Here is a 26,386-nt window from a genome sequence, read left to right as displayed (position 1 = left end):
TGCTAAATATAGAGAGATACTGGGTAAAAACTTGCTAGCCTCTGCCAGAAAGCTTAAACTGGGAGGAAGTTCATCTTTCAACAGGACAACGACCCAAAGCACACTGCCAGAGTAACCATGGGGTGGCTTCAAATGAGGAAACTTGATGTCCTTGAGTGGCCCCGTCAGAGTCCTGACCTTAAGCCAATCGAACATCTCTGGCAAAACTACCGTCGTTCTCCAACTAACCTGGCACAGCTCGAACAATTCTGCAAGGAGGAATGGCCAAATCTTGCTCCATCAAATTGTGCAAAGCAAACAGAGACATCCAGAAAGATTACTGGCTGTAAACGCCGCATGATTACTGGCTGTGGTTCAGCTACGTACTGAGCAAAGGGGGATGAATACTTTTGATCTGCTGACAGTTCAGTTTTTGAATGTTTTGTTTTCATGCTTTCCAATATTCCCTGTTTTTGGGCTCTACTGTGAAAAAAACAGCATGTAATTCACAAATAAAAATTCTCAGTTAAATTGGTCAAAATCCCAAGTTGTAATTCTCATTTAAGTGATCAAAGGGTTGGGGGTTGAATACTTTTACAGGGCACTGTATGTGTCTAATAGTCCCATTTCCCACCTCTGTCAATTTTATAAAGGCACTTGTGAAATCGCTAATTTATTGTCACTAACATATGTACAATACGGCTCTATGTCATATCAAGCAGTTGTTGTCCACAAACCAGTGAGTGTTTACTTGATCAGTGTTTGTTAGTTTCCAATATTTATTTTACATTATGAAAGACAGTTGCATTTACCTTACTTCCCCTAAAATATATTCTTGCTTTTCATCTGAATTACCCAGATACCCTACCCTGCAAAAACTCATTTCTGGGAGGTAGCACCATCAACTTGCAGGAGACTCCCGGAACTATTGGGAGAGGTGGGATGTCTGCCATAGAGTAGCTCCTGAGCAGCTAGTCAGCTAGTTTAAATAACGTTAGCCAGACTAATGAACGAATGACACCTGTTAAACTCACCCCAACATGTCTTTTACAGCCTTAACCCACCATGGGCAATAGAAAAGTCACTGTTGCAAACAGCGCAGCGAGCAACGCTGTCATTATTTTTGACCCCTATTAGGCAGGGGTACACTTTAGGGTAGTCTGGGGTGACGTACTTTTTATATTTTCTTTTTTTGGAACACTCTGCCATGGCGTGCTTTCTTCCTCTCTCTCTCTCTCTCTCTCGTGGTGGCTCACGCACTCTCGCTTGCTTGCTCTCTCACTCGCTTGCTTTCGCTGTCGCTCGTGGTCACTCTCGCGCTCTCTCTTGCATGCTCTCTCTTGCTCTCAAAAAAATTGATTTCCATGATATTGTATATAATTTGCGGGCATCAGGGAGCCACTATTAATATGCGGGAGACTCCCGGAACTTCCGGGAGCAGTGAAATGTCTGATTACTTCTTTGCGAATGATATCAAGACTGGTGGGGTTGTGGATAGTGCAGAAGAGCGGCAAAGAATACAGTGGAATATAGATCAGTTGCAGATATGGGCAGAGAAATGGCAGACGGAGTTTAACCCAGATAACTATGAGGTGTTGCGCCTCGGTAGGGCAGATGCAAGGAGGCAGTACACTGTTAAGTTCAATATCCTTAACAGTGTTGCTGAGCAGAGAGATCTTGGGATCCAAGTTCATAGCTCCTTGAAGGTGGTTACACAGTTTGAGAAAATTGTTAAGAAGGCTTATGGAATTATTGCTTTTATTAGTTGAGGCATTGAGTTCAAAAAAGTTTATTTGCAACTTTGCTTGGGCCACATCTGGACTCTTGCATACAGGTCTGTTTGACCCCACTATAGGAAGAATATTGAGGGTGCAGAAGAGGTTTACCAGGGCATATGTTATCACAAGAGGCTGGATAAACTTGAGTTGTTTTCTCTGGAGTGCCTGAGGCTGAGGGGAGATCTGATAGAAGTTTACAAGATTATGAGAAGCGTAGATAGAGTGGACAGAGAGTATCTGTTCATCAGGGTTGAAATGTCTAATATCAGAGGGTGTGCATTGAAGGTGAGAGGGGACAGGTTCAAGGGAGGCGTGAGAGGTAAGTTTTCTACACAGAGTTGTTAATGCATAGAATGCTCAGCCTGGTATGGTGGTAGAGGCAACTACATTAGAAGCTTTTAAGAGACATGTGTATAGGCACATGGATTTAAGGAGGATGGTGGGAAATAGACATGGTTTACGTAGGAGGGATTACTGTTTACGTGTTTTGATTTGCTTTTTAGTTGATTCCGCACAACACTGTGGGCTGAATGGCCTGTTATTCTTGGTGATGGATTCCATAATCTTGCCGCTCTCTACTACCCGGAGATGATTTCTACAGATCCGCCTTTCATGCCATCCTTTAATCTTGTCTTTTCTGGAGAAACAAGGCATTTTTCCTACGAGTATAACCTCTTGCTATAACTTCAGTATCTTGCTTTACTCTGGTGCCTCATATGCTTTTGTGAACATAAGTAGTGTTTGTAATACCCAGGGGAATGTGGTTTGTTCAGCTTGATATACTGTATATCAAATATAACAGCTCTTTCAATTCCTTCCCTCTATAAACAAAATGGTCTGACTTCTTTTTGAACATCTCTAGTTTTTTAGGGTGGCAGGGCAGAGATACGTCTTTACCAAAGGAGGTGTAAGGCACTCTTTCCCTCCACTAGTCTGCAGGTCACCCTTGGGCAAGGTGTAGCACTGGCATAGCTGGCACCACCCCTCCCAAAATCCTGATCAGGGCCACGTGAAGCCATGAGAGCAGGCAGTAGATTTTTGGATGAGTGGCTGGTATGTATCACAAGTCCTGGTTATGCGACCACTGACCCCAGGCAGACAATCTCTGAAGTATATTGTTAATGGCTGGGATCACCCCTCTTGTAAAGACACTGCCTAGAAGAAAGCAATGGCAAACCACTTGTGTAGAAAAACTTGCCAAGAACAACTTGGAAAGACCATGATTGACTACGCCATACAACATTGTGCATAATGAATAATTGTTTTTTTTATACCTGCATTTCTAATCTTTCTCTTCCTCTGCCCTACTTGCATATTTAACATTGAATTTAACTCCAAATAATGGGTAGATTGGGGTTATGTCAAGAATAAAAATGCAAAAGTTCTGTAACTGGTAGCCACATATCCTCATGGACACATACTTGTAATTTTAACAGAACTATGCTAATTCACTCAGGGAACTTAAGCTTGTCATCCAGAATGAAGCTGCCTTCCTTTATTTTAATGATCATTGTAGATTTACGTTCTTCCAGTCAGATTTCCAGGAAATCAGAAGTAAAGAGGAGCAAGAAGGCTGAACGCTAAAGAACTGCTTTGAGTGCCTTTTGCATGAATTATCCTAACAGGCTAACCAAGCTGCCCAGCAAAATTCCTTCTTCCCCCATTCCAACCCTTGACAATTATCCTGTTCCATTCCACCCCACAATCAGAATTGCTCCTCTCCACTGTTTATTCAGGACCCCCACAGACTCTTTTATTATCCCTGTATATATTTTTGCTCTCATAGGCTGTGCTGTTTTGCCATTCAGCTGTCTGTGGGTATGAAGCCCATCGCCAAAAAATAATTAAAAGGAACCCTTTGGCTAAAAACAGAAGTGTACTCGTGAACTTTTCATCTGGTCTTCCCATCATTGCGATGAACCTGGCCCCCAGCTCCACATTCTTCTTACCGAAATATACCAGCTCACTCTTTCTTGTAGTGTTCTTTTTTGCATAATTATACCCACTCTGTCTATTAATTATTTCTGTTTTTGATCTTTGCCCCCATTAGATCCTTCCAACTCCCAAGTCCAAAGGAAGCATTGGATCTTAAGTAGAACACAGTTTCCCAGCACATGCTGCAGTTCACCATTTGATCATTTAGATGATCACTTTTATGATTTTGTTTTTAAGTGAGCTTGTTATTCATTTTGTTTTTCATCCCTGAATGCACATTTTTTACACTTAGTTATAATGTTATAGAGTCATTTATTGCATGCTTTTGGGAAATCCTGAAGAACTATATCTACTGCTTCATCCCCATGTACTATGTCTGTCACTTCTTCAGATAATTCACTTGGTATGATCAAGTATGTTCATTCTTTTGGATTCAATGGTCCTGCTCTCTTTCCCACAGAAGTTGAACTAAGCAATCAATAATTTTCTCTGTTCTTTCTCCGTGCATATAGGAACCACCTTGGCTGTCTGTCAGATTCCCATCTGATCCCTTTACCTTTTCAAATATTTTTAATGTAGCTCCTGAAACAGTGTCTCTTTGATCATTTCCCTGTACCATTGCAATCCATCTGAATCGTTTCCTTAACTGGTTTGTTTATCAATTACCGTCCTTCGTTCCATTTTTATTATTTTTTTCTTTTTAATATCTTCTTTTAATGTTATAACCCCTAAATTTGTCTCCCTAGAGTAATGAGTTAGATTTCCATTTAAACAAGTGGTTATGGTACCACTGTGATAAGAAACATGTGCATGAGCTTGAATCCCACTGTGGCAATTAGGAATGTAAGGCTAGAGTCAGTAATGATGTCCATCTAGATCACTAATAATCTTTGGGAATACAGGCTGTCCCAGAGTAATGAACGAGTTCCTTTTTCACAGTCATTTCCACAAGTCAGTTTTGTCTGGAAGTTGGAACATGCACAAAAATCACTTCATGTGCTAACTATACACCCACAGTACAGTAATAAAAGATATGAAAATTACAGAAGTCAAAACACATTTGCGAAAAGTGAAGAGCGAGTAGTAATGAACATACTGGACTTTTGAATGTAATAATATTATGGGAGCTTGTTCGTATATCGGGGTGTCCATGAATCTGTCGTTCATCACCCAGGGGCAACAGTAAAATAGATCCTTCATTTCTCTTCCGGTTATATGTGATTGCATCTACCAACGTGACTGACTTTTAACTGGCATCTAGAATGTTCCACCAAGCAGAGGTGGAAATCAGCAGCCGTATAAAACATATCCTTGTATGGCCCGAAGTTCTACTCAGGGTTACGTAAGACACCTATTAATTTTAAAAAACTACTATCACTCCCCCTTTTCTCAAGGTCTATCACTGCAATCAACAGCCTCTAACTTACCTTCTGGAGTCGAGCTTTTGACCCGTCTGTACAACTTAGCATCTTTTCAGTGAGACGGAAGTCTCCATGGTGCAGGATGGTCACAGCGTGGTGTTGTACAGACTGAACTGAGGTGACAGGGCTCGGCCGGAGAGTGGGCAACGGGCCAATGTTTGGCCACTGGAGCAAACTTGGAAGCAATTCAGGGCAGGAGAGCTGAGGTGAGGCAGAGTTGAGGTAACCGGGCCTAGGTCCAAGAACAAGAAAGACGCCGAAGTGCGACTGATTTAAGCAACAGGCTGAATTGGAAAGGTCGGGTACGGGTAGGGTTGCCAACTTTCTCACTCCCAAATAAGGGGCAAAAGTAGCAGTCAAATACAGGACACTTGAGTTTACCCTGAGAGTGACTACCATGACCGTGAAGCCTTGCGCGGGCACCTGTGTGCGCCTGCATGTACGTGCCGATTTTTTTTTCTACAAATCGGTTTTGGCTTAATCTTCCCGATTCTGATACACTGTACATACATTGTTTCTACTTTATATAGGCTGTGTATTTATCATATCATTCCTGCTTTTACTATACGTTGGTGTTATTTTAGGTTTTATGTGTTCTTTGGTATGATTTGGTAGGTTATTTTTTGGGTCTGGGAACGCTCAAAAATTTTTCCCATATAAATTAATGGTAATTGCTTCTGCACTTTATGCCATTTCAGCACAAATGGATTCATAGGGACACTGTACCTTAGCAGGGGAAATACGGGACAAGGGCGGTCCCGTATGGGACAAACCAATTTAGCCCAATATACGGGATGTCCCGGCTAATATGGGACAGTTGGCAACCCTAGGTACGGGCCTGCACACACCATGCCACATCCATCCTGCACCTCTGAGACTTCTGTTCTCACTGCAAAAATGCCAAATTGTACAGGCGGTTCAAAATGCCCAGTTGTACACAGCCGAATAGAGACGGTGGGTCCCAGCCCAAGAGTGTCTCGAAGTCGCAGAGCCTGGGGCCGAGATCAAGCAACGATCCGCTGTTGGCCAATTTTAGCTCCGGGACAGATTGAAATGGTCAGGGTTTCGGGGCTGGAGGTGAGAAAGGGCCAGTGGTCAGCTTGCTGCTCAGCAACGTTTACTTCATACTGAACTGAGGTTGTGGCCTGCAACTCACGGGCTTATGCATCGGCTGCAGTGATAACTGGCTTTGTGGCTGTGGTTTTCCGTTCTGAATGCTATTTGCTTACTTTCTATTGTTTGCATGATTTGTTTTCTTTTCTGTGTGCATTGGGTGTTTTCTAATGGGTTCTATTTGGGTTTCTTTGTTTTGTAGCTGCCTATAAGAAGATGAATTTCAAACTTGTATAGAGTATTCATATGTTTAGTTTGAACTTTAAACTTTGAAAACTGTGAGAGGTGAAAAACAACCTTGCTTGAAGCACTCTGTGGGGTCAATCAGTTTCTGTGGAATGGTCAACGTTTTGGGTTGAGACCATGCAACAGGACTGTAAGTGGACAGGGAAGAAGCTGATATATAGAAGTGAAGGGAGTGGTGAAACAGAGGCTGGGAGCTGATAATAGGCTTGTACAGTTTCCAATAGTTACTATGGAGAAATAAGGTTGATGGGTTGGGGGTGCCATTAGTGATAGAACTGAAAAGAGGGTTTTTCTAATATTTGGTTGGAGGAAGTTTCGCCTCGTCTAATACTGAACAGCAGAAAAGCAGCCTGATAATCAAATATGAAATAACCAGAATAGAGAACAGAAAACCATAAATATTGGAAGTGTGAGCCACAAGGCTAGAATGGTCAATCGTCTGAAATTGTTGAATGCTGCAGGATGTAATATACCCAGGTGTTAGATGAGGCTGTTCCCCCCAAAGCTTACTTTGGGCTTTGTTGGAACAACATAGAAGGCAAAGCCAAAAAAGAGTCAGAGTAGAGTGGAGAATTAAAGCATCAAGTGCCTGCTAACACGCACTAACTCCTGCAGAGTGAAAGTCTTAATGGAACAGTCACCTGATTTATCTTTGGTTTTCCTGATGTAGAGGAGGCCACATTGAGTGCAGTACACTACATTGTTGGATGTAGTGATAGTTCAGTGGTTTACCCAGAATGAGTGCTTGGGGTTCAGGATAACAGGAAGGTTGTGTTTCCAGTAGCTGGGTGGAGTAGGTGGTTGGCTGCCATGAGAAAAGACCGGGTAATGATAGAGCTGAAAGAATAAACCTTGCTGTTCCAAAGGGAATGGTCTTCCTGGAATGCAAAATAGGGAAGGGAAAGAGAATATATCTTGGTACGTCTTCAAGGAGCGGTGCCTCAGAAAGGCGGCGTCCATCATTAAGGACCCCCACCACCCAAGAGTTGCCCTCTTCACATTGTTACCATCAGGAAGGAGGTACAGGAGTTTGAAGGCACACACTCAGCGATTCAGGAACAGCTTCTTCCCCTTTGCCATCTGATTCCTAAATGGACATTGAACCCATGAACACTAGCTAACTACTTTTAAGAGAAAATCTGCAGGACTGCCGAAGAGGGCAACTCTTGGGTGGCCCAAAACGTCAGCTGTGCTCTTTTTCATAGATGCTGCCTCCTCCAGCATTTTGTGTGCGTACCTCACGACTTTTTTTATTTCTGTTTTTGCACTGCTTATTTTAATTTAACTATAATATATATGGTTAAATATATATAGTGTGTGTGTATGTGTATGTGTGTGTGTATATATATATATATATATAGTGTGTGTGTGTGTATATATATATACACACACACAATTACTGGAATTCAGGTTTTTGTTTCTACTTTTATTTCGTTTGTACTGCTGCCGTAAAGTTAGCAAGTTTCATGACATGCCTGTGATATTAAACCTAATTCTGATTCTGATATAACATACAGTTAGTGTCAGAAATTCGGGAGACAGCTTGAATGATAGGTGGAGATAAGGGACTCCTTTGTTTAGGCTGGGTGAGAGAGATGTGGAGGTAGAACTAACAGATTTGCAGCCCCTGTCAACTGTGCTGGAAAGGAGATCAAGCTAGATGAAAAATCCAAAGCTGAGCAGCAAACCTTTCTTTGTTTATTCCGTCAGAATGTCCTATCAAAGTTGTTGACAGATTTCTCTGCAGTGGAACATGAGAGTGTTTATAATCCCAGTACACTGGTTCTTTCTGCAGTCCACTTTGCCCCTTATCTTCATCCTTGTTAATCCCAAACCCTAGCTGCTCTCACACTGTCAGGAAATGAGCTGGTGGCCATTGGTGTGTAACCAATTGACAGTGCGTATTCATCATTATTGCATCCTTTCTGCTGGGATGGACTTTCTGAAAGGGAAAAAAGCAAAGGTGTAAATTGATTTGTATGCAGTTTGCTGAAGACACTACATTGATTGGCCTAATCTCAAACAATAACGAGGTGGCCTACAGGGAAGAAGTCATCTCTCTGACACAGTGGTGTCAATAAAACAACCTCTCCCTCAATGTTGCAAAAACAAAGGAGCTGGTTGTGGATTACAGGAGGAATGGAAACAAGCTAACCCCTATTGACAGCAATGGATCTGGGGTTGAGGAGTAAACGGCTTTAAGTTCCTCAGCATCCACATCACCGAGGACCTCACGTGGTCTGTACACACCAGCTGTGTGGTGAAAAAGACACAACAGCACCTCTTTCACCTCAGGTGGTTGAGGAAGTTTGGTATGGGTCCCCAAACCCTAAGAACTTTCTACAGGGGCACAACTGAGAGCATCCTGACTGGCTGCATCACTGCCTGGTATGGAAACTGTACCTCCCTTAATCACAAGATTCTGCAGAGAGTGGTGCGGACAGCCCAACACATCTGTAGTGGTGAACTTCCCGTGATTCAGGACGTTTACAGAGACAGGTGCGAGAAAAGGACCCGAAGGATCATTGGGGACCCAAGTCACCCCAACCACAATCTATTCCAGCTGCTACCATCCGGGAAGCAGTACCGCAGCATAAAAACCAGGACCAACAGGCTCCAGGACAGCTTCTTCCACCAGGCCATCAGACTGATTAACTCACGCTGATTTGAGTGTATTTCTATATTACATTGACTGTTCTATTTATTATATATTATTATAAATTCCTATGATTGCACATTTAGACAGAAATGTAACAAAGATTTTTACTCCTCATGTATGTGTAGGATGTAAGAAATAAAGTCAATTTAATTTACTTCAATGCAGTAGGGTAAATAAAAGCCCCATGCACCAACTGCAGCTTGGAAAGAGAAGCATGTTGCTTGAAGGGGAAGTGTACTACTATTGATGGCTATATGTGAGGGCTAATCATTAACGACATGTTCAACTTCTGGCCATAATCTCAGCAATATAAGGGCAAAGAATGTTTTTTGCTAAGGGAATTATGACGTGTGTGCTCTTCCATTTCTCTCATTTATGATGGCCCATCTTATCTTGCAAGCAAGGTGATGATCTATCAATATCACACGATAATTTTCAGGGATGAGACTTGTGATAGGTTGGCTCCCTGAAAGTATGCACCAGCCATGAGATGCATGGAATGTTTGTAAGATTGAAATTAAGAGTTTGAATGTTAGGAATGAGACCTGGTTGATAAAGATTGTTGGGAGATGAGTAACAGTGGTTTGGTGCATGGAGCTGTGTCAAAGATTCAAAGTACATTTATTGTCAAAGTATGTTCACAGAATACAACTCTGAGATTTGTCCTCCCACAGGCAGCCACGAAACAGAGAAACGCCACGGAACCCGTTTGAAGAAAACCTCAAACACCCAATGCATTTTTTAAAAAACAAATTGTGCAAATGGCAAAAAAGTGAGCGAACAGGGCGTAGAATATCAAACCAGGCGTCCAGTGGTATTCAGCTTAGTTCAGTTTACCATTGTGCCACTAGCCCACTGCATTCCATAGGGCCGTTCTTTGCCAAAGCGCCCCAGTCCACATCGATCGCCCCAATCAAACCGCTCAAAAATAGGAGTAACCAGAATCCAGAAAGACACACAACATGAGCCCCAGAAGGAGTCCACAGCCTTGCTAATCATTGCAGTGTGGGTCTCAAGACCCCTGCACTTTCCTCCAACAGCAGCTAGTGCGCTTGACCACTCTTCTCCCTCTCGCTAGCTATCTTTAAATGGTATTACACAGTCTCAGTTTAGGCATGTGACATTGGTTCAATGCTGAAATCATTATTAGAAGCAAGCATAAAGTTGGCACACAATCTGTGTTGCAGTCAACAGGCTTTGATTAACCGTGCAGTGCAATCCCTGAGCTCTCTTTCAGGCAGAGAATTTGACCTGAAAGACGTCTCCAGGGTGTTCAGGAATGGAGAGGCAGGGTTCAAATCTGCTGGGTACAGGTGCAGTTTGGAGATGTGTTATGGCATTTGTCTGGATGAATAATAGTCAGGGACAGTCTCTTTCACATCCACCTGATGTTGAAATGATGTTCACTGGGTGTGAGCTATTGTATAGAGCACTGGATTCTGCTCACTCCCAGAGAAAGTGCACACATCCTTGTACTTTTCAGCACCATTACTGGGGATGTTATACTCTTTTCAGACAAGGTCTTTTGGAAAGCTTTCCAGAGGTAACTGACAGTTGAACAGCTGTAATATTGAATTTAGCAGCTTATTCAACTAAACAAATTACAGATTCAAAATTTCTCTGTAAGTATGCTTTTACACTTTATTTAACAAAAAAAATTCTGAAATTTTAGGGGGAAAGAAAAAGGGATTCTGTTTCCTCAAAACCTCCAACTGACTCCTGCACAAAGTATAGGTATTGACAAAATGTTAAGTGTGATGTTTGAAGTTCTGACCTTAAAATCTGGTAATCCACATCCATTATTTCTACATATTGTCTTTTCTGTGGTGTAGCTTTTTAATCATTTTTAAATTGACTTGCATCGAATCAGTCTTGATGGTTTCCCACAAATGCTAACCACACTTTAACATTGAAATAAATGGCCAGGAAGCTTTAACCCCAGCTGAACAACCTTCTAAGTGAATTTCCTCCATCACAAAATCTACAAAGAATAATTTTGAAGCTGTTATCAATGAGATACTTCAGTACAGTGTTAACTTTAAATTTAATCACTTATATATTTATGCACGAACATTGAAAACATTATACTTTGGCCCTTTTATTGAGAGTTACTTCTAAACAAGTTAGTTGCTTTTCCTAAAGGGCAAAGAATCCTGTTGGTCATGTGCTGGTGCAGTTACTGAGATGGAGGGTTATTTTCCACTTTGACAGCACACATCAAGCTGCTCGCCACAGTTGTCATGTGATCACTAGAAGTTTAATACTACTCAGGATCAGTACATGCTTGAGATGATAGATAACTGATGTATGTGTAAGTATCCTAAATTTACACCTCATTAGCACGACGTGACCTTGCAGGAATTGGATTTAATCCATACAAGTTGCATGTAATTTGTCATTAGTCACAGTAGCTGGTTGAGAATGAGCCTTAATAACCATTGCTATTTGTAGCTGTCTGTCAACCCTTTTGAACGTGGATTCAGTATGGAGTCCCAAAAGCACAAAATTCCTTCAACCACTCCGAGAAGCATTTACCAAGGTTTCCAGTGTACATAAAAAACATCCTGAGTTTTGGCTTGAACCAGACTCGGCTGAAGTCCTCTTTACTGCTTTCACAAAGGTAACCACCTCTGCCACATTCTGCTTCACTTTCTCACAGTCCCAGCTTTTGGAGTGTCTCCAGCATGATCTCTCTCTTACATTCTCTTCTGCTGATCCAAATCTTCGACACCTGCACCCTGTGCCATATCAGTTCCTGGATTTTGACCTTATTGACTTTGTATTAACTTCTGTCCCTGTGTCTTAAATTCAAACTTATTGCCCTCATTTTTAATCTCTTTGCAGCCATTCTCCACTTGTCACAATAATTAACCTCACAACCTTCTAAAACCGCTCCTTCTTCTAACTCTGGTGTCTTGTGCAACCCTCCATCCTGTCACTAGAATAATTAGCAGCCCTGTAATCACTACCGAGGCCTGTGTCTGGCCCGATTTTTTTCACCCCTTTCAAGATGTTCCTCGATAGAGTCATAGAAAAGTACAGCACAGAAACATAACAGGTTTTGTTTCACATTTTTAGATAGATAGATACTTTATTGATCCCAAAGGAAATTACAGTGTCACAGTAACATTACAAGTGCACAGATATACAAATATTAGAAGAGAAGTAAGAAAGAATAAAAAATAAGTTACCTCAACGGTCTAACAGGAGGGGGTCATCACTTCCCCAGCTATAGGTTGACTCATTATAGAGCCTAATGGCCGAGGGTAAGAATGACCTCCTTGTAGCAGCGCAGTTGTCTGAGTCATCCTCCCTGTGTTTTTTGTCTTTGGTAGCCTCCCATTTCTGCTTTCTATGCTTTCCTATGAAGTGCCTTGGATTGATTTTCTACATTTAGTGCACCATGTAACTATTATCAACTGCCTTTAAGTCAAATTTTAGACAACTATTTTTCTGTTTAAATATTATATTGTTCAATATTAATATTCTGACATATTTTGAAAGAGGCTCAGTACTTTTTAAGAGAACTACTTTAATTGAGTTGTGTTGCTTCTTTTGGAACAGACTTGATGGGCTGAATATCCTGATTCAGCTCCTTTCTCTTATGGCCTTTTTCTCCCTGTGAGGTATCTACCGTAACAAGCAAGGTTTCCCTTGCTCGACTGACGATTGATCATACTGCATAAAGATCCAGAATGGGAGTTGATAGGTTAGGAAAAATCTTCTTTAGTTGCATATGCAACATGCGGTCTTCAGCTGAGGACATATTGAAGGAGAACCGATGTCTCTTCCACTGGCAGCTTATTATCCCCATTCTTCAATTTATTTTTAAAAAAGTAACTAACTGATGCCCAAGTCTTAGCTAAAAGGAATTGCATAACTAAAAATTCTGAAGACCCATTTTACCTTGCTCAATCACTCTGTTCCCACTTGTGTTATCTTGGGGTTCAAGATCACCCTATTATTTTCTATCACCCATTGTCCACATTCACTGTTTCCACTGTTTTCTTTAGTAATCCTTTTGTACTGATTTGATCTTTTTCAGATTGCTTTTAGGTTTTAAAATACCTCCGTAGGCTTGTGGATTCATATATAATTAGCTGAGGTTTTTATGCCTGATACTTAAAGATAGTGATGCACTGACGTTATATAGTTGTTTATTGCTTTTGAGATATTCTCCTCATCCCTTATCTGGACCTCTTTACACACTGACGTTCCCAATTTATTTGTCTGAATGTAACTTCATGTCAGAAATAGAGTGTTTTGTTCGGAGATTTTGACCGTCCCTATCTGATGCAGTTATATTTGTTGCTTGCTACCTATTATTTGTCTCACTAAGAAAGAGAAATAAAGATATCCAAGATTATTCTTCAGATTTTAAGTTCTTAGGAGTTTCATATTTTACCACTGAAGCTATGAGAAACCAATGAAAAAATCATAAAACAAGGGTTTCACTGGTAATCACTGATTCAACTAGTCACTCAAGCTGGAGGGGTTGCAGTTTGTCATGGCTTTAATATTGAAAACTAAAAATCTTTGGCATGAATATGCTAAATAAATTTTAGCTAACCAAGCAAGTAGGTAACACACTTCACAGCAGTTAGTACTGCTTCGGACAGCTGTAAAGAACAGGTTTGATCTGTTCAGAGTTTGCGCAATCTCTGTGTCATCATATGGGTTTCATCCCACGTCCCAAAGATGTGTTTAGTGGGTTAATTAGTTAGTGTTTATTACTCCACAGTGTAGGTTAATAGCAAACAGAATTAAAGAGGATTTGCCGAGCATGTGTGAGAATGAGTTAATTGCTTAAAGGGAAATAAAGGGAGATGGAGTGGTGCTAGTGCTAATTATCCCCTTGGAGCTGACCTGAAAGGCCTCCTTCTGTGCTATTACAAGTAAGAGGATCCCTTATTTTTGTGGCAGAGTTTCCTTTCCTGAATCTACCTGCAAAGTGATCATATCCCATGGTAATAATAAATCAAACAGTTAATACAATCAGAAAGTGCTGGAAATTCACAACAGGTCAGACAGCATCTATGGAGGGAGAAGCAGTGTCAATGCTTCAAGTCTTTATTTCCAATACTTTTTGTTCTTATTTCAGATTACAGTTTCTTTCATTTTAAACTGCTAAATTCTTCATGGTAAGCGTTGTAATGCAGAATCAACCCGCCAAGAGGTTCTAGTGTAATTTGGAGTTTGTAGGCTAACTCAGCTTAAAATCTCTCTCCTTTTCAACCAGGATTATATCAGGCACTTTCTGAAGTGAGAATGCTGTTCTCAGTCTTTCATTAATCCCAGACTCATCCAAATTAATTCTTTGCCAGAACCTGCGCCAGAGGAAACAGGGGACTCTTTGCAGGATTTGTACAAGGCGCTGGAGAACGCCAGTGTGTCTCCTTTAGGAGAGCATCGTCTTTCCACCAAACAGGAGTTCAAGAGGTCTTTCCAAAAGAGATGTGAAAATCCAGTCATAAATGAAAAATTGCACAAGCTTAGAATTCTAAAGAGCACAATTAAGGTAGGACATTCCCTTTTTTTTTGTAGAAATTATGATTGTTCAATTTGCAGACCCTTCCCCCGTTTAGTTTTAATAGTAGTACAAACTGCAGACGATTATTCTTATCACTGACCACTGCATTTAATTGCTTCGTTTATCTTAATTGTTGGGCTAAATTAAACTAGTCAGAATTGACTGCTTCAAGCTGACTTAGCATTTTTTCAGTTCCCTTTTCTCAGGATCTGGAACATGTTATTGACACCACAATCTATCATACCCCATTCCAGCTTCCTTTATCTGTCCCAAACAGCACTGAGACTGAATTCTTTAGTTACTGACAGCATTCATTGTGATAGTGAATGGAAGGCATTGTGCCTGTGCATTCTTCTCTAACATTTGATACAGATGACCAGACCGTCCTTTGTTGCCTTTGTTACAACAGTTCACATCTGTGGTATGGTCCTCATGCGATTCCATGACTATTGCTTTACCAAATGAAACGCATCCTGCATCTTTTCCTACAGTTCCCACTTCCCTTTCACTGGCCTCTCAATCCTCAACTCAAAACTTACTCCTGGATATATGACATCAGGATTAAAGAAGGTCACCTTCATTATGTATATTGGTAATACCTTGGTTTAATACAGTGGTGCTATAATAGACTGTACAATTGACCCTGTGCTGTTTTAAAATTGAAAATGAGCCAGAGATTTTCACAGCCAGCGAGCTTGTTATGATCTGCCGCAATTTCCTGATGAGTTTCCATCCCAAACTGAGAAGAGCCTTGTGATGCCTGGTTAGTTTATGGCTTCACGTGTAAATGAAATTCGTGGTTTTGCTTCGCCCCATGTAATACTACGTTTTTGAAGGTGGGAAAGGAATGATACCCTGTAGTGCCACAATACTCATATGCACTAGATTCATCTCTGATTGTGGTTCAAAAAATAAATCGAGTAGTTTCACTCAGATTAGGGAGAGGTAACTGATTACTCCAGTTTACAGGCAGCTGTGCTTGAATCAGCAACGGTTTATTATGTCCAAGGTACCTTGTGTATTGCTTTATAGGTTTCACAAGAAAAAGGTCATTTGGATTTCAAAAGGAATTTGCAGAGCAATGGTAGACCCAAGAGGTCAAATAATTTAGCAAAGGATGTCTAGAAAGAGCATCCGGAATGTCTGACATTGGCAGGGCTGTGTGTGCATTGAGGCCTGGGAAGACAAAATATGAAATAGAAGGAGGAGTTGACTATTTGACACTTTGAGCCTGCTGCATCCTTCATGGTTGAACCTCTATCTCAATGCCATTATCCCCGTATCCTTTATTCCCATGTTGTCCAGAAATCTTGAATGAAGCTAATAAGAGCCTCAACAGCCCCCTAGAGGAGAGAGTTCCAGAGATTCAGGAGAAGTGAAGAACTTTCTCCGCAGCTCATTCCTAAATGTCCTACACCCTTGTTCCAAGACTGACTCCGGGTTCCAGACTGCTCCTTCTCTGCAGTCAACCCATTAGAATTTTGGAAGCTTCACTGAGATCTCCTCTCCTTCTTGTAAACTCTGGTGAATACAGGCCTTCCCTACTCAGTCTTTTGTTAATAGACAAAACCACCATCACTGGGACGGTTGAATGAATATTCATTACGTTCCCACCATGGCAAGTATATCCTTTTGTTGGGAAAGAGAGTAATAACATACACAAAACTCCAGCAAGGTCTTACCAAGACCCTATATAAAATCAGGAATTCATCTTCACTGTTATTCTCAAATTCACTTTGCCTTCCTAATTGTTTACTGCACCTGAGTGTTGGCTTTCAGTGATTTATGAACAAGGACAGCTGGGTCTATTTGAATGTCAACACTATGTAGTCTCGTACCATTACTGCATCAAAGTGCATCATTCTTTCCCACATTGTATTGCAACTGCCAAGTGGGTTGTAGAGTCAAGAATAGCTTCAAAGTCAGGATACAAAAATTCCATAGATGGATTTTAAAGATCACTGAAATTTTAGAAATCAGCAAAGTTAGTAGATAATGCAAAATATATTCCATAATGTGGGTGAAAATACAGAACTTCTCCCTCAAGTTTTACTGTGAGATCAACAAGAGCAACATGGATTTATACAGTACCTTTAGCATGGTAACAGCTCAAAATACCCCAGGCAAAGTTATCAAATAAAATTCCATGATGATTCATGTAAAAAAATGATAAGAAGAGATACTCAAAGTTTGATAACTGTTGTAGGTTCCAGGGATTACTTAAGGGAAGAGCTCAGGGGGACAACTATGAATAAGCACAGAGCTATTGAAGAGTTAACAGCCTTGTGGAAAGTTACAGAGTTATTGAGGGAAGATGTAATGAGACATTTGAAAGCAAACATAAAACTTTATAATTCAGTGCTGATCAGCAAGCGCAAGTGGATGTATCTAAGCTTGATAAGGAACAATTTGATCTCAACTTCATGAAGAATGCATCTTAAAAAACGCAACCAAAAGAACATTGGAATAGCCACATCCAGATGAGGTATGTTGTGACTGTGATTGAAGTCACCGGAGGAACATCGAAGTTATGAATATGAAAGTCTTTATTCATCATAACAAACAGATACTCTTCTGGAGACCCCCCCCCACAGTAGTCCCACAAACTCAAAAGATCAAAAAGTGATTCAATATAGTTCAATAGTTACAAATGACATCATTTAACTCAATACTTTGGGTTAACAATGCTTCCTTTCAATTGCATATCTACAAAGTTCAAGGAAAATTTATCATCAAAGTACATATATGTTACCATATACAACCCTGAGATTCACTTTCCTGTGGGAATACTCAGTAAATCTATAATAGAATCCATGAAAGACCACGCTAACTTGGGCATTCAACTGGTGTGCAAAAGATAACAAACAGTGCGAATACAAAAAGAAATAAAGAATTATATAAATAACTATTGAGAATATGAGAGGAAGAGTTCTTGAAAATGAGTCCATAGGTTCTGGGAACATTTCAAAGAGCGGGCAAGTAAAGTTGAGTGAACTTATCCCCTTTGATTCAAGATGGCTAAGAGATGATAACTCCTCCTGAACCTGATGGTGTATGTCCTGAGGCTCCTGTACCTTCTTACTGATGGCAGCAGCATGTAGAGAGCATGACCTGGATGTTGGGGTGTCACTGTTGATGGATGCTGCTTCCTGCAACAATGCTTTGTGTAGGTGCACTCATTTATGTGGAGGGCTTTATCTAAAATGGACTTGGCCATATCCACTACTTTTTGTAGGATATGCCATTCAAGGGATGGGTGTTTCCACACCAGGCTGAGATGCAGCCAGTCAATATACTCTCCGCTACATACCTATAGAAGTCTTAGATATCATGTGAAATCTTCACAAACTGCTAAGGAAATAGAGGTGCTACCATACTTTCTTTGTAATTGCACTTATGTGCTGTGCCCAGAACATGTCCTCCGGTGATATAACCAAGGAATTTAAAGTTGCTGACCCTCTCCATCTCTGATCCTCCAGTGAGGACTGGCTCATGACCTCTGGTTTTCTCCTCCTGGAGTCAATAATCAGCTCCTTAGGCTTGCTGACATTGAATGAGAGGTTATTGCTGTGGCACCACTCAGCCAGATTTTCAGTCTCCCTTCTGTATGCTGATTCATCACCACCTTTGATTCAGCCTACGACAGTGGTGTCATCAGCAAACTTGACTATGGCATTGGAGCTGTGGTTAGCCACAGAGTCATCAGTGTAAAGTGAGTAGGGGGGGGATAAGCACACAGCCCTGTGGTGTACCTGTGCCAATGGAGATTGTGGAGGAGATGTTGTTGTTAATACGAACTGACTGGCTCTGCAAGTGAGGAAATCTCTGATAACCAAAACTTTCAGACAGTCATTACTGTGTGACTTTGGTGAATTTCTGCATCGTTGGAGAAACCAGTTTGGAACTGACAGCATTGAAGATAAGAAGTTTAAGCAAAAACAGGAGCAGGTTAGCCAGTCAAGCTACAAAAATGAAAATAAGAGATTTTTTGATGATGAAGAAAGTGCAAGGAAGATAGGCAAGGGATGGTTAAGACAAAGCAAATACCTGGGGATAAGTTATGGAGATCATCCAGTTGAAGAATTAAGGGGAGAAGTTAAAGAGAGAGAAAATCAACAAAATCTATGTGGTGAGGTCACAGGCACCAGCAGGGTTGTGAACCTGCCGTTGTCTGCTCACTACAGGTGCCATGCCGGCAGGTTGCACTGTATTCATCCCTTTCCTTCTGTAGCTCCACTATGTCATTCCTGATACTTTGTTCTCTCAGATTTATAGACTATGCACTCTGTGAGTTCTCCCCCTTCATAACTGAGCCCATGACATAGCTGTATCCTTTATGCAGAAAGTTAAATATTTTTGCACTATCGCCCATCTTAGACTTTGATCCTCAGGTTTTCCCACCCACAGTCAGACACACACAGACTATTATGCAAACGAATAGGTGCACCTTCTGAGTGTCCCGAATAGTATTTTCCACACTACCCAAGTGTTCTCATTAGTCACGCTACACTTGTATCGTTGCCCACAGGAGAGGACGAGTATACATGTACCCCTCTGGCATCCCAAAAGGCTAATGACCATCTTTCGCTACTCATGGCCCTGTCTATTCAGCACTGTCTGCTAATTGGGATGGACGGATGGATGCACATACGCGCGCGCGCGCGCACACACACACACACACACACACACACACACACACACACACACACACCACACACACACACAGACACACCACCTCCCCCCCCCCGTGATGCCTTGTGACCTCATGGTCACTGGCCAAAGCAGATCTAAACCTGGGGTGTCACAATCAGAAATACTCATCCCTTTAGACTGCTGAAGTTGCAGGCCATGAAATTGGGTCACCAATGTATCCCGAGCGAGCTCTCAAATGTTGTGACTGTGATCGAAGTCACCAGAGAGTTACTGCAGTTGTGAATGTGAAAGTCTTTATTCATCATGACAAACTGAAATTTTTTCTGGAGGCTCTCATGGTAAAGTCCCACAAACACAAAAGTACATCACATTTTGATAACTTTAAGGTCATTAGGTGATTCAATACAGTTTCAATAGTTACAATCACATAGAGTGATAGAAAACTACAGCACCAAAACAGGTCCTTCAGCCCATCTGGTCTCTACCAAACCATTTAAACTGTCTAGTCCCATCAACCTGCACCTGGACCATAGCCCTCCATACCTCTCCCATCCATATACCTATTCAAATGTAACTTAAACGTTGAAGTTAAAATCGCATCCATCACTTGCACTGGCAGCTCGTTCCACACTCTCACCACCCAATGAATGAAGAAGTTTATCCTTCTGTTCCCCTTAAACATTTCGCTTTTCACCCTTAACCCGTGACCTGTCATAGAAGTCTCACCCAAGCTCAGTGGAAAAAGCCTGCTTGCATTTACACTATACAGTACATACCCCTCTTAATTTTGTATACCTCTATCAAATCTCCGTTCAATCTCGATATTCTAGGGAATAAAGTTCTAACCTATTCAGTCTTTCCTTGTGACTCATATCCTCCAGTCCTGGCCATATCCTTACAAATTTTTGCTCTGTACTCTTTCAGTCTCTTTTTAATCTTTTCTGTAGGTAGGTGACCAAAACTGCACACAATACTCCAAATCAAGCTTCACCAACATCTTATACACCTTCAACATCACATCCCAGCTCCTGTACTCAATACCTTGATCTATGAAGGCTAGTGCACCAAAAAGTTTCTTAACGATCCAGTATCTGTGATCCCACTTTCAATGCATTATGGACCTGTGATCCCAGATCCCTTTGTTCTACTGCACTCTTCGGTTTCCTACTGCTCACTGTGTAAGACCTACCCCAGTTGGTCCTCCCAAAGTGCAACACCTCACATTAAATTCCATCTGCCATTTTCACCCCATTTTTCCAGCTTGTCCAGATCCTGCTGCAAGTTTTGATAGTCTTCCTCGCTGTCCACTACATCCCCAGTCTTAGTGTCATTGCAAATTTGCTGAGCTAGTTAACCAGATTATCATTAGATTGTTGATACAGATGAGAAGTAACAATGGACCCAGCACCGATCCCTGTGCTGCAGCACTCCACTGGTCACAGGCCTCCAGTCAAAGAGGCAATCATCTACCACCACTCTGTGGCTTCTCCAGAAAAGCCAATGTCCATCCAATTTACTACCTCATCTTGAATGCAAAGCAACTGAACCTTCCATGCGGGACCTTGCCAAATGCCTTGCTAAACTCCATGTAGAGAACATACACTGTCTTGCCTCATCAACCTTACTGGTAACTTACTCAAAAAGCTCTATAAGATTGGTTAGACACAACCTACCATGTACAAAGCCATGCTGACTATCCCTAATCAGTCGCTTTCTATCCAAAATACTCATCTATCCAGTCCCTTAGAATACCTTCGAATAATTTTACCCACTACTGATGACAGGCTCACTGGTCTATAATTTCCTGATTTATTCTTAGAGCCTTTCTTAAACAGCAGAACAACATTAGCTATCATCCAATCCTCCAGAACCTTACCTGTTGCTAAGGATGATTTAAATATCTCTGCTCGAGCCCCAGCAATTTCTGCACTTGCCTCCCACAGGATCTGAGGGAACACCTTGTCAGGCCCTGGGGATTTGTCCACCCTAACTACCTCAAGAGAGCGAACACCCGCTCCTCTGTAAACTGTATACGATCTATGATCTCACTGCTACTTCACTTCACATCTGTAGACTCTATGTCCATCTCCCGAGTAAATACAGTTGCAAAAAAATCCATTTAAGTTCGCCCAGATCTCTTTTGGCTCCACACACAGATTACCATTCTAATCTTCCGGAGGACCAATTTTATCCCTTACAATCCTTTTACTCTTAACATATCTGTAGAATCCTTTCAGATTTTCTTTCCTGCTAGAGCAACCTCATGTCTTATTTTAGCCCTCCTGATTTCTTTCTTAAGTGTTCACTTACATTTCTTATACTCCTTAAGTACCTCATTTCCTGCCTACCTATACCTGCCATGCACCTCCATTTTTTTTCTTAACAGGGCCTCAATATCTCTTGTAAACCAAGGTTCCCTAAACCTGTTATCCTTGCCTTTTATTCTGACAGGCACATGCAAGCTTTGTACTCTCAAATTTCACTTTTGAAGCCTCCCACTTACCAAGTACACCTTTGCCAGAAAACAGCCTGTCCCAATCCACACTTGTCTGATCCTTTCTGATACCATCAAAATTGGCCTTGCTCCAATTTAGAATCTCAACCCGAGGACCAGAACTATCCTTGTCCATAATTAACTTGAAACAAATGGCATTGTTGGGCCGGCTGGTGGCGCAATGGCCTCGGCGCCGGACCCGGGAGCGAAAGTTCCCGGGTTCGAAACTAGTCGGGTCTGCTCCCGAGTACGCTTTCCATCCATGCCGGGTTGAGTGTCGAGATTGCAACTCGACCTCGTAAAATAAAGGGAAAAATACTGCGAAGTGGCTGTATGAGGAGTGGTGCGCCACACAGTCTCTCTCTCTCTCTCTCTCGCTCCGCACCTTGTTAAAAGCCATGAAAAAAAGACATCATCACAGACGCACGCACGCAGATGCACACGCACAGATGCGCACACATGCAGGCACACACCAAAAAAAAAGAAACTAATGGCATTGTGATCACTAGATCACAAAATGTTCCCCTACACACACTTCTGTTACCTCCCCTGTCTCATTTCCTAATAGCAGATCAAGAATTGCATGCTATCTCACTGGAACTTCTATGTACTGATTAAGGAAGCTTTCCAGAACACACTTGACAAACACTATCCCATCTAGTCCTTTTACAGTATGGGTATCCAGTCAATATGTGGAAATTTGAAATCACCTACTATCACAGCCTTATGTTTCTTGTGATAGTCTATGATCTCCCTACAGATTTGTTCCTCAAAATCCTGCGGACTGTTTTATGGTCTATAATATAGCCCCATTAACGTGGTTATGCCTTTCTTATTCCTCTGTTCCACCCTGTGTTCACCAATCTGTCCTGACTGAGCACTGCTATAACATTTCTCTGACTAGTAATGCCATCCCTCCCTGTTTAATTTTTCTTGCTCTATCACATCTAAAACAATGGAACCCCAGAATACTGAGCTGCCAGTCCTGCCCCTCCTACATCTAAGTCTCACTAAGTGCTACAATATCATAATTCCATGTGTTGATCCATGCCCTGAGCTCATCTGTCTTTCTTACAATACTTCTTGCATTGAAATATACACAGCTCAGAACCTTAGTCCGACCATCCCTGTTCTGGCACTCTGGTTTCCATCTTTTACTTCAATACTTTGGTTTGACGATACTTCCTTTGATTTGCATATCTACAGTGGGTGACACCTCTGAACATTCAAATACCTTGGCTGGGACAAAATAATTGCCAAACTTTCTTGAACTTTATGCAGACTAGGTGAATTTCTGCATCGTTGGAACTAGGTTGGAGCTGACAAGTGTTGAGGATAAGGATTTTAAGCAAAAGCAGGAGAAGGTTAGCCAGTCAAGCTGTAGAAATGAAAATAAGAGACTTTGATGATCAAGGAAGTGCGAGGAAGCTAGGGTTGCCTTAGGGATAACTGATGGAAGTCACCCAGCTGAATAATTAAGGGGAGAAGTTAAAGAAAGAGAAAATAAATGGAATTTATGTGGTGAGGTCTCTTAAAGGAACAACAAGGTATAAAATATATACCAGCAGGTCAAGCTGTGCCCATTTATGGGGAAAATTTGAACCAGGATGATGTATAGCAGAAAGTGCCTGTTCTGATACAGACAAAGAAAATGAATTAATTAAAATTGTAGAATTTGTTAATTGCATTTGGAAAGCTGCAACATGCCAAGATAGAAGAGGTACACTTCCTCAAGGTTACATTGGGCCTCCATATAACAGACTAGAAGGGTAAATTAGTGGCATGAGGAATTCTGAGTCACTCCTTCAGAATGAATGCAGGTGCTCTGCAAGGCAGTGACTCACTTTGCATTCCGTTTCTCCAGTGTCAAGGAGACCTCGCTGTGAACACTGAATATAGTACTTTGAATCGAAAGAAATGCGAATGAACTGCTGTTTCATTTGGAAGGTCCCTGGATGGTGGGAAGGGAAAAGGTGAAAGAACAGGTGTGGCATCTGTGGGGATTGCATGAGGAGCCATACGATGGGGAGTGGTTGATGGGACAGAATGGTGCCTAGCCGACAGAAATACTGAAGGGGGGGGCAATGTGAGGTGGCAGAATCCTGTTTGAGATTGCAAATGACGGTCCCATTGAATGTTGGAGGCTGGTGGCATGGAGAGTGAGGAGCAAGGGAACTCTACCCTTGCTTGGTCCAAACAAAGATGTGGGAAATAGACGAGATGTGCTCAAGGGTTCCTTCCACTACGGAAGAGGTGAAGCCACTGTTCAGGACACATGGGAGGAAGGTCAATGGAGATGGAGGAAGTAGAAGAAAGCAGTGGAGTTCTTGTAGGTGACTGTGTTGGAAGAAGTCCAGTCGGAATGCCAGAGTAATGTGTAGGCTTCTGTTATGGAAGTTTATTACCAGCCTATCGTTTACGATGGACACAGAAAAATTCAGAAGGGGAAGATAGACCATGTGAAGGAAATTGGCAGCAACAGTAATGACATTTTTGAAATCTATTTAAGTGAAGGGAGCAGCACAAATTCAGTTGTCAAATAATGTAGGGAAAAAACAAGGGAGTGGGCCTGTGTAAAACTGAAAAAAAAACTGTTGTACATATCTTACTGAAAGACAACTATGGCTAGACCTTATGTGAGATACCTTTGGTCCTGAGGATTTGAAGAAGTTATTCTATGTGAAAATAGAAAGAGTTTTAAGAATTCCTCTGGCTCATTCATAAAGTTTCATAAAATTAATACTCTCCATCAAAATAAGGCATTCACTGATTTCATTTTGAATGTTTAGTTATTTTTTCACCTTTATTCCACACTCTACACTCTGTAACTCTCGATTCCTTTGTCATTCTTATTCCTTTAATAGACAGCAGAATGATGATTTGTTTTTCTGATTCTAATTATTTTTCTATACAAGTCCCAAGAACCTTTAAAATTTACTGAGCATGTTGGCGTTGCTTTTATAAAATGTTTTGGCTATTCACTCATGAAAAATAAATTCACATTTCCCTTTTTGTACAGTATTATGATTTTGGTCATCTTTGGTTGTGGTTTATTTGCCCCAGAGTTTTCCCAACAATTAAGTACTTCCTTTGAACAGAGATATATCTTCGTGTTCACAGTGAAGTGAGCTAAAATCAACAGCTAACTTATTGACTGATATGTGCATTGAACTCAATGAGGAAGATTTGCATTTGTTAGACTTCAACATATCAGGTTGGTTTTGGTACCCACATCCCACTTGTAACAAGTCCAAAGTGCTGGTACCTTAGGAGATCTCATAACTGTGAACAAAGTACATTGAACGTCTCTCTGCCTCCAGTGTCTGTACAAATAATTGCATGGCTCACAATTCACTTCACTAAAATACAATACTGTTAATAAAATAGGTTTAAAAAGACTACAATTGACCTGAAACTTGGTTCACATTTCATCAGCTGAGTTTTTAATCTAAAGCAGATCGGAAAACATATCCACCAACAAATTGCTTACTTGTTTTTTCTGCATTGTCAGTCAAGTAGAAGATGGCTGACTAGAAATAAATGTGCTGTTGACTTGACCTTGCTCAGAGAAGCAAATATACCTTTATACGTGTAAAATGCCCTACTTAACACAACTTAAAGATAAATTTTGTCCAGTCCCCACCTGATTTTATTTTAGGAACCTTTCAACCCCATCAATTGCCTCAGGCTGGAAAGCCAATTTGACTGACAGAGTATGCTCTGTTTATCTTGCCCCCCCCTTTATATTTCCCAGGCTTTAAAAAATAATTTTCAACCACTAAATAATCCAAGTCATTGTACCCATTATGTTTTTCTAATGCTAATCCTAAATCGTTTCTCTTTGTAATTCATTGATGACCTGCGTGTGCTTTTCATGAGGCCACTATTTATTGACTACCCCTCCACACATGTTGCTCCGGTGTGTTTCCAGAAACCAAAACACCAATGAATCAGCTCAAAGTTATATCAAGGCCACATAAGAAGAACTAGACCCCACTGAGCCTGCCCTTGCGTTCGCTACGATCATAGCAGATCTATGCTGAAAAGCTCTGTGCAAATTCTTTATAACCATCAATTTCTCTATCTTTAAGTACTTATTTGTCTTCATGTCGAATATAACGATTTGGCTTCCATCACCCTTGGGGCAAATAACTCCAGAAATTCATGACCCTCTGAGAGAAGAAATTTCTGCACACCTCTTTTTAAATGACTGGCCCTTTGTTTATGACATTCTCACCACTGAAAGCATCTCAGCATTTATCCTGTCAAATGCCATTAAAATAAGTTCACTCCTTATTCTTCTAAACTGCAAGGTATACAGACCCAAACTGTTTATCTTGGAAAAACCCTCTCACCCCAGGAATTAAGCTCATGAAATTCCTTTGGTATGGCCCCAGTACTACGATGGCCTTTTTTAAGGTATTGGGACTAAAACTGTGCTCAGTATTCCAGGTGTGGCCCACAGACGTCCTGTACAAATGTATTCCTAAACTCCAATTCCATCACAATAAATGCTAACGTACTGTTTGCCCTCTTAATTACTTGTTGGACCTATCTGTTAACTCCTTGTGGTTCATA

General features: G+C 41.2%; 1 protein-coding gene across 3 annotated transcripts in view; it reads left to right on the top strand.

Moving 5' to 3' along the window:
• Positions 1-26,386, top strand: part of cnksr2a (connector enhancer of kinase suppressor of Ras 2a) — a 562,236-nt gene that overhangs the window by 526,614 nt on the left and 9,236 nt on the right. For 2 of the 3 annotated variants that reach the window (XM_072260647.1, XM_072260646.1), the window contains exon 22: positions 14,456-14,649. The exons of the other annotated variant lie outside the window; for it this stretch is intronic. In XM_072260647.1, the coding sequence (XP_072116748.1) occupies positions 14,456-14,649 (194 nt within the window). The remainder of the gene's footprint in view (positions 1-14,455; positions 14,650-26,386) is intronic. 3 annotated transcript variants of the gene reach the window in all.

Source organism: Mobula birostris, chromosome 6 (genome assembly GCF_030028105.1).
Source record: "Mobula birostris isolate sMobBir1 chromosome 6, sMobBir1.hap1, whole genome shotgun sequence".
Classification (NCBI taxonomy): domain Eukaryota; kingdom Metazoa; phylum Chordata; class Chondrichthyes; order Myliobatiformes; family Myliobatidae; genus Mobula; species Mobula birostris.
Note: the sequence above shows the minus strand (reverse complement) of the source record. Positions and strands in the feature narration are given on the sequence as shown.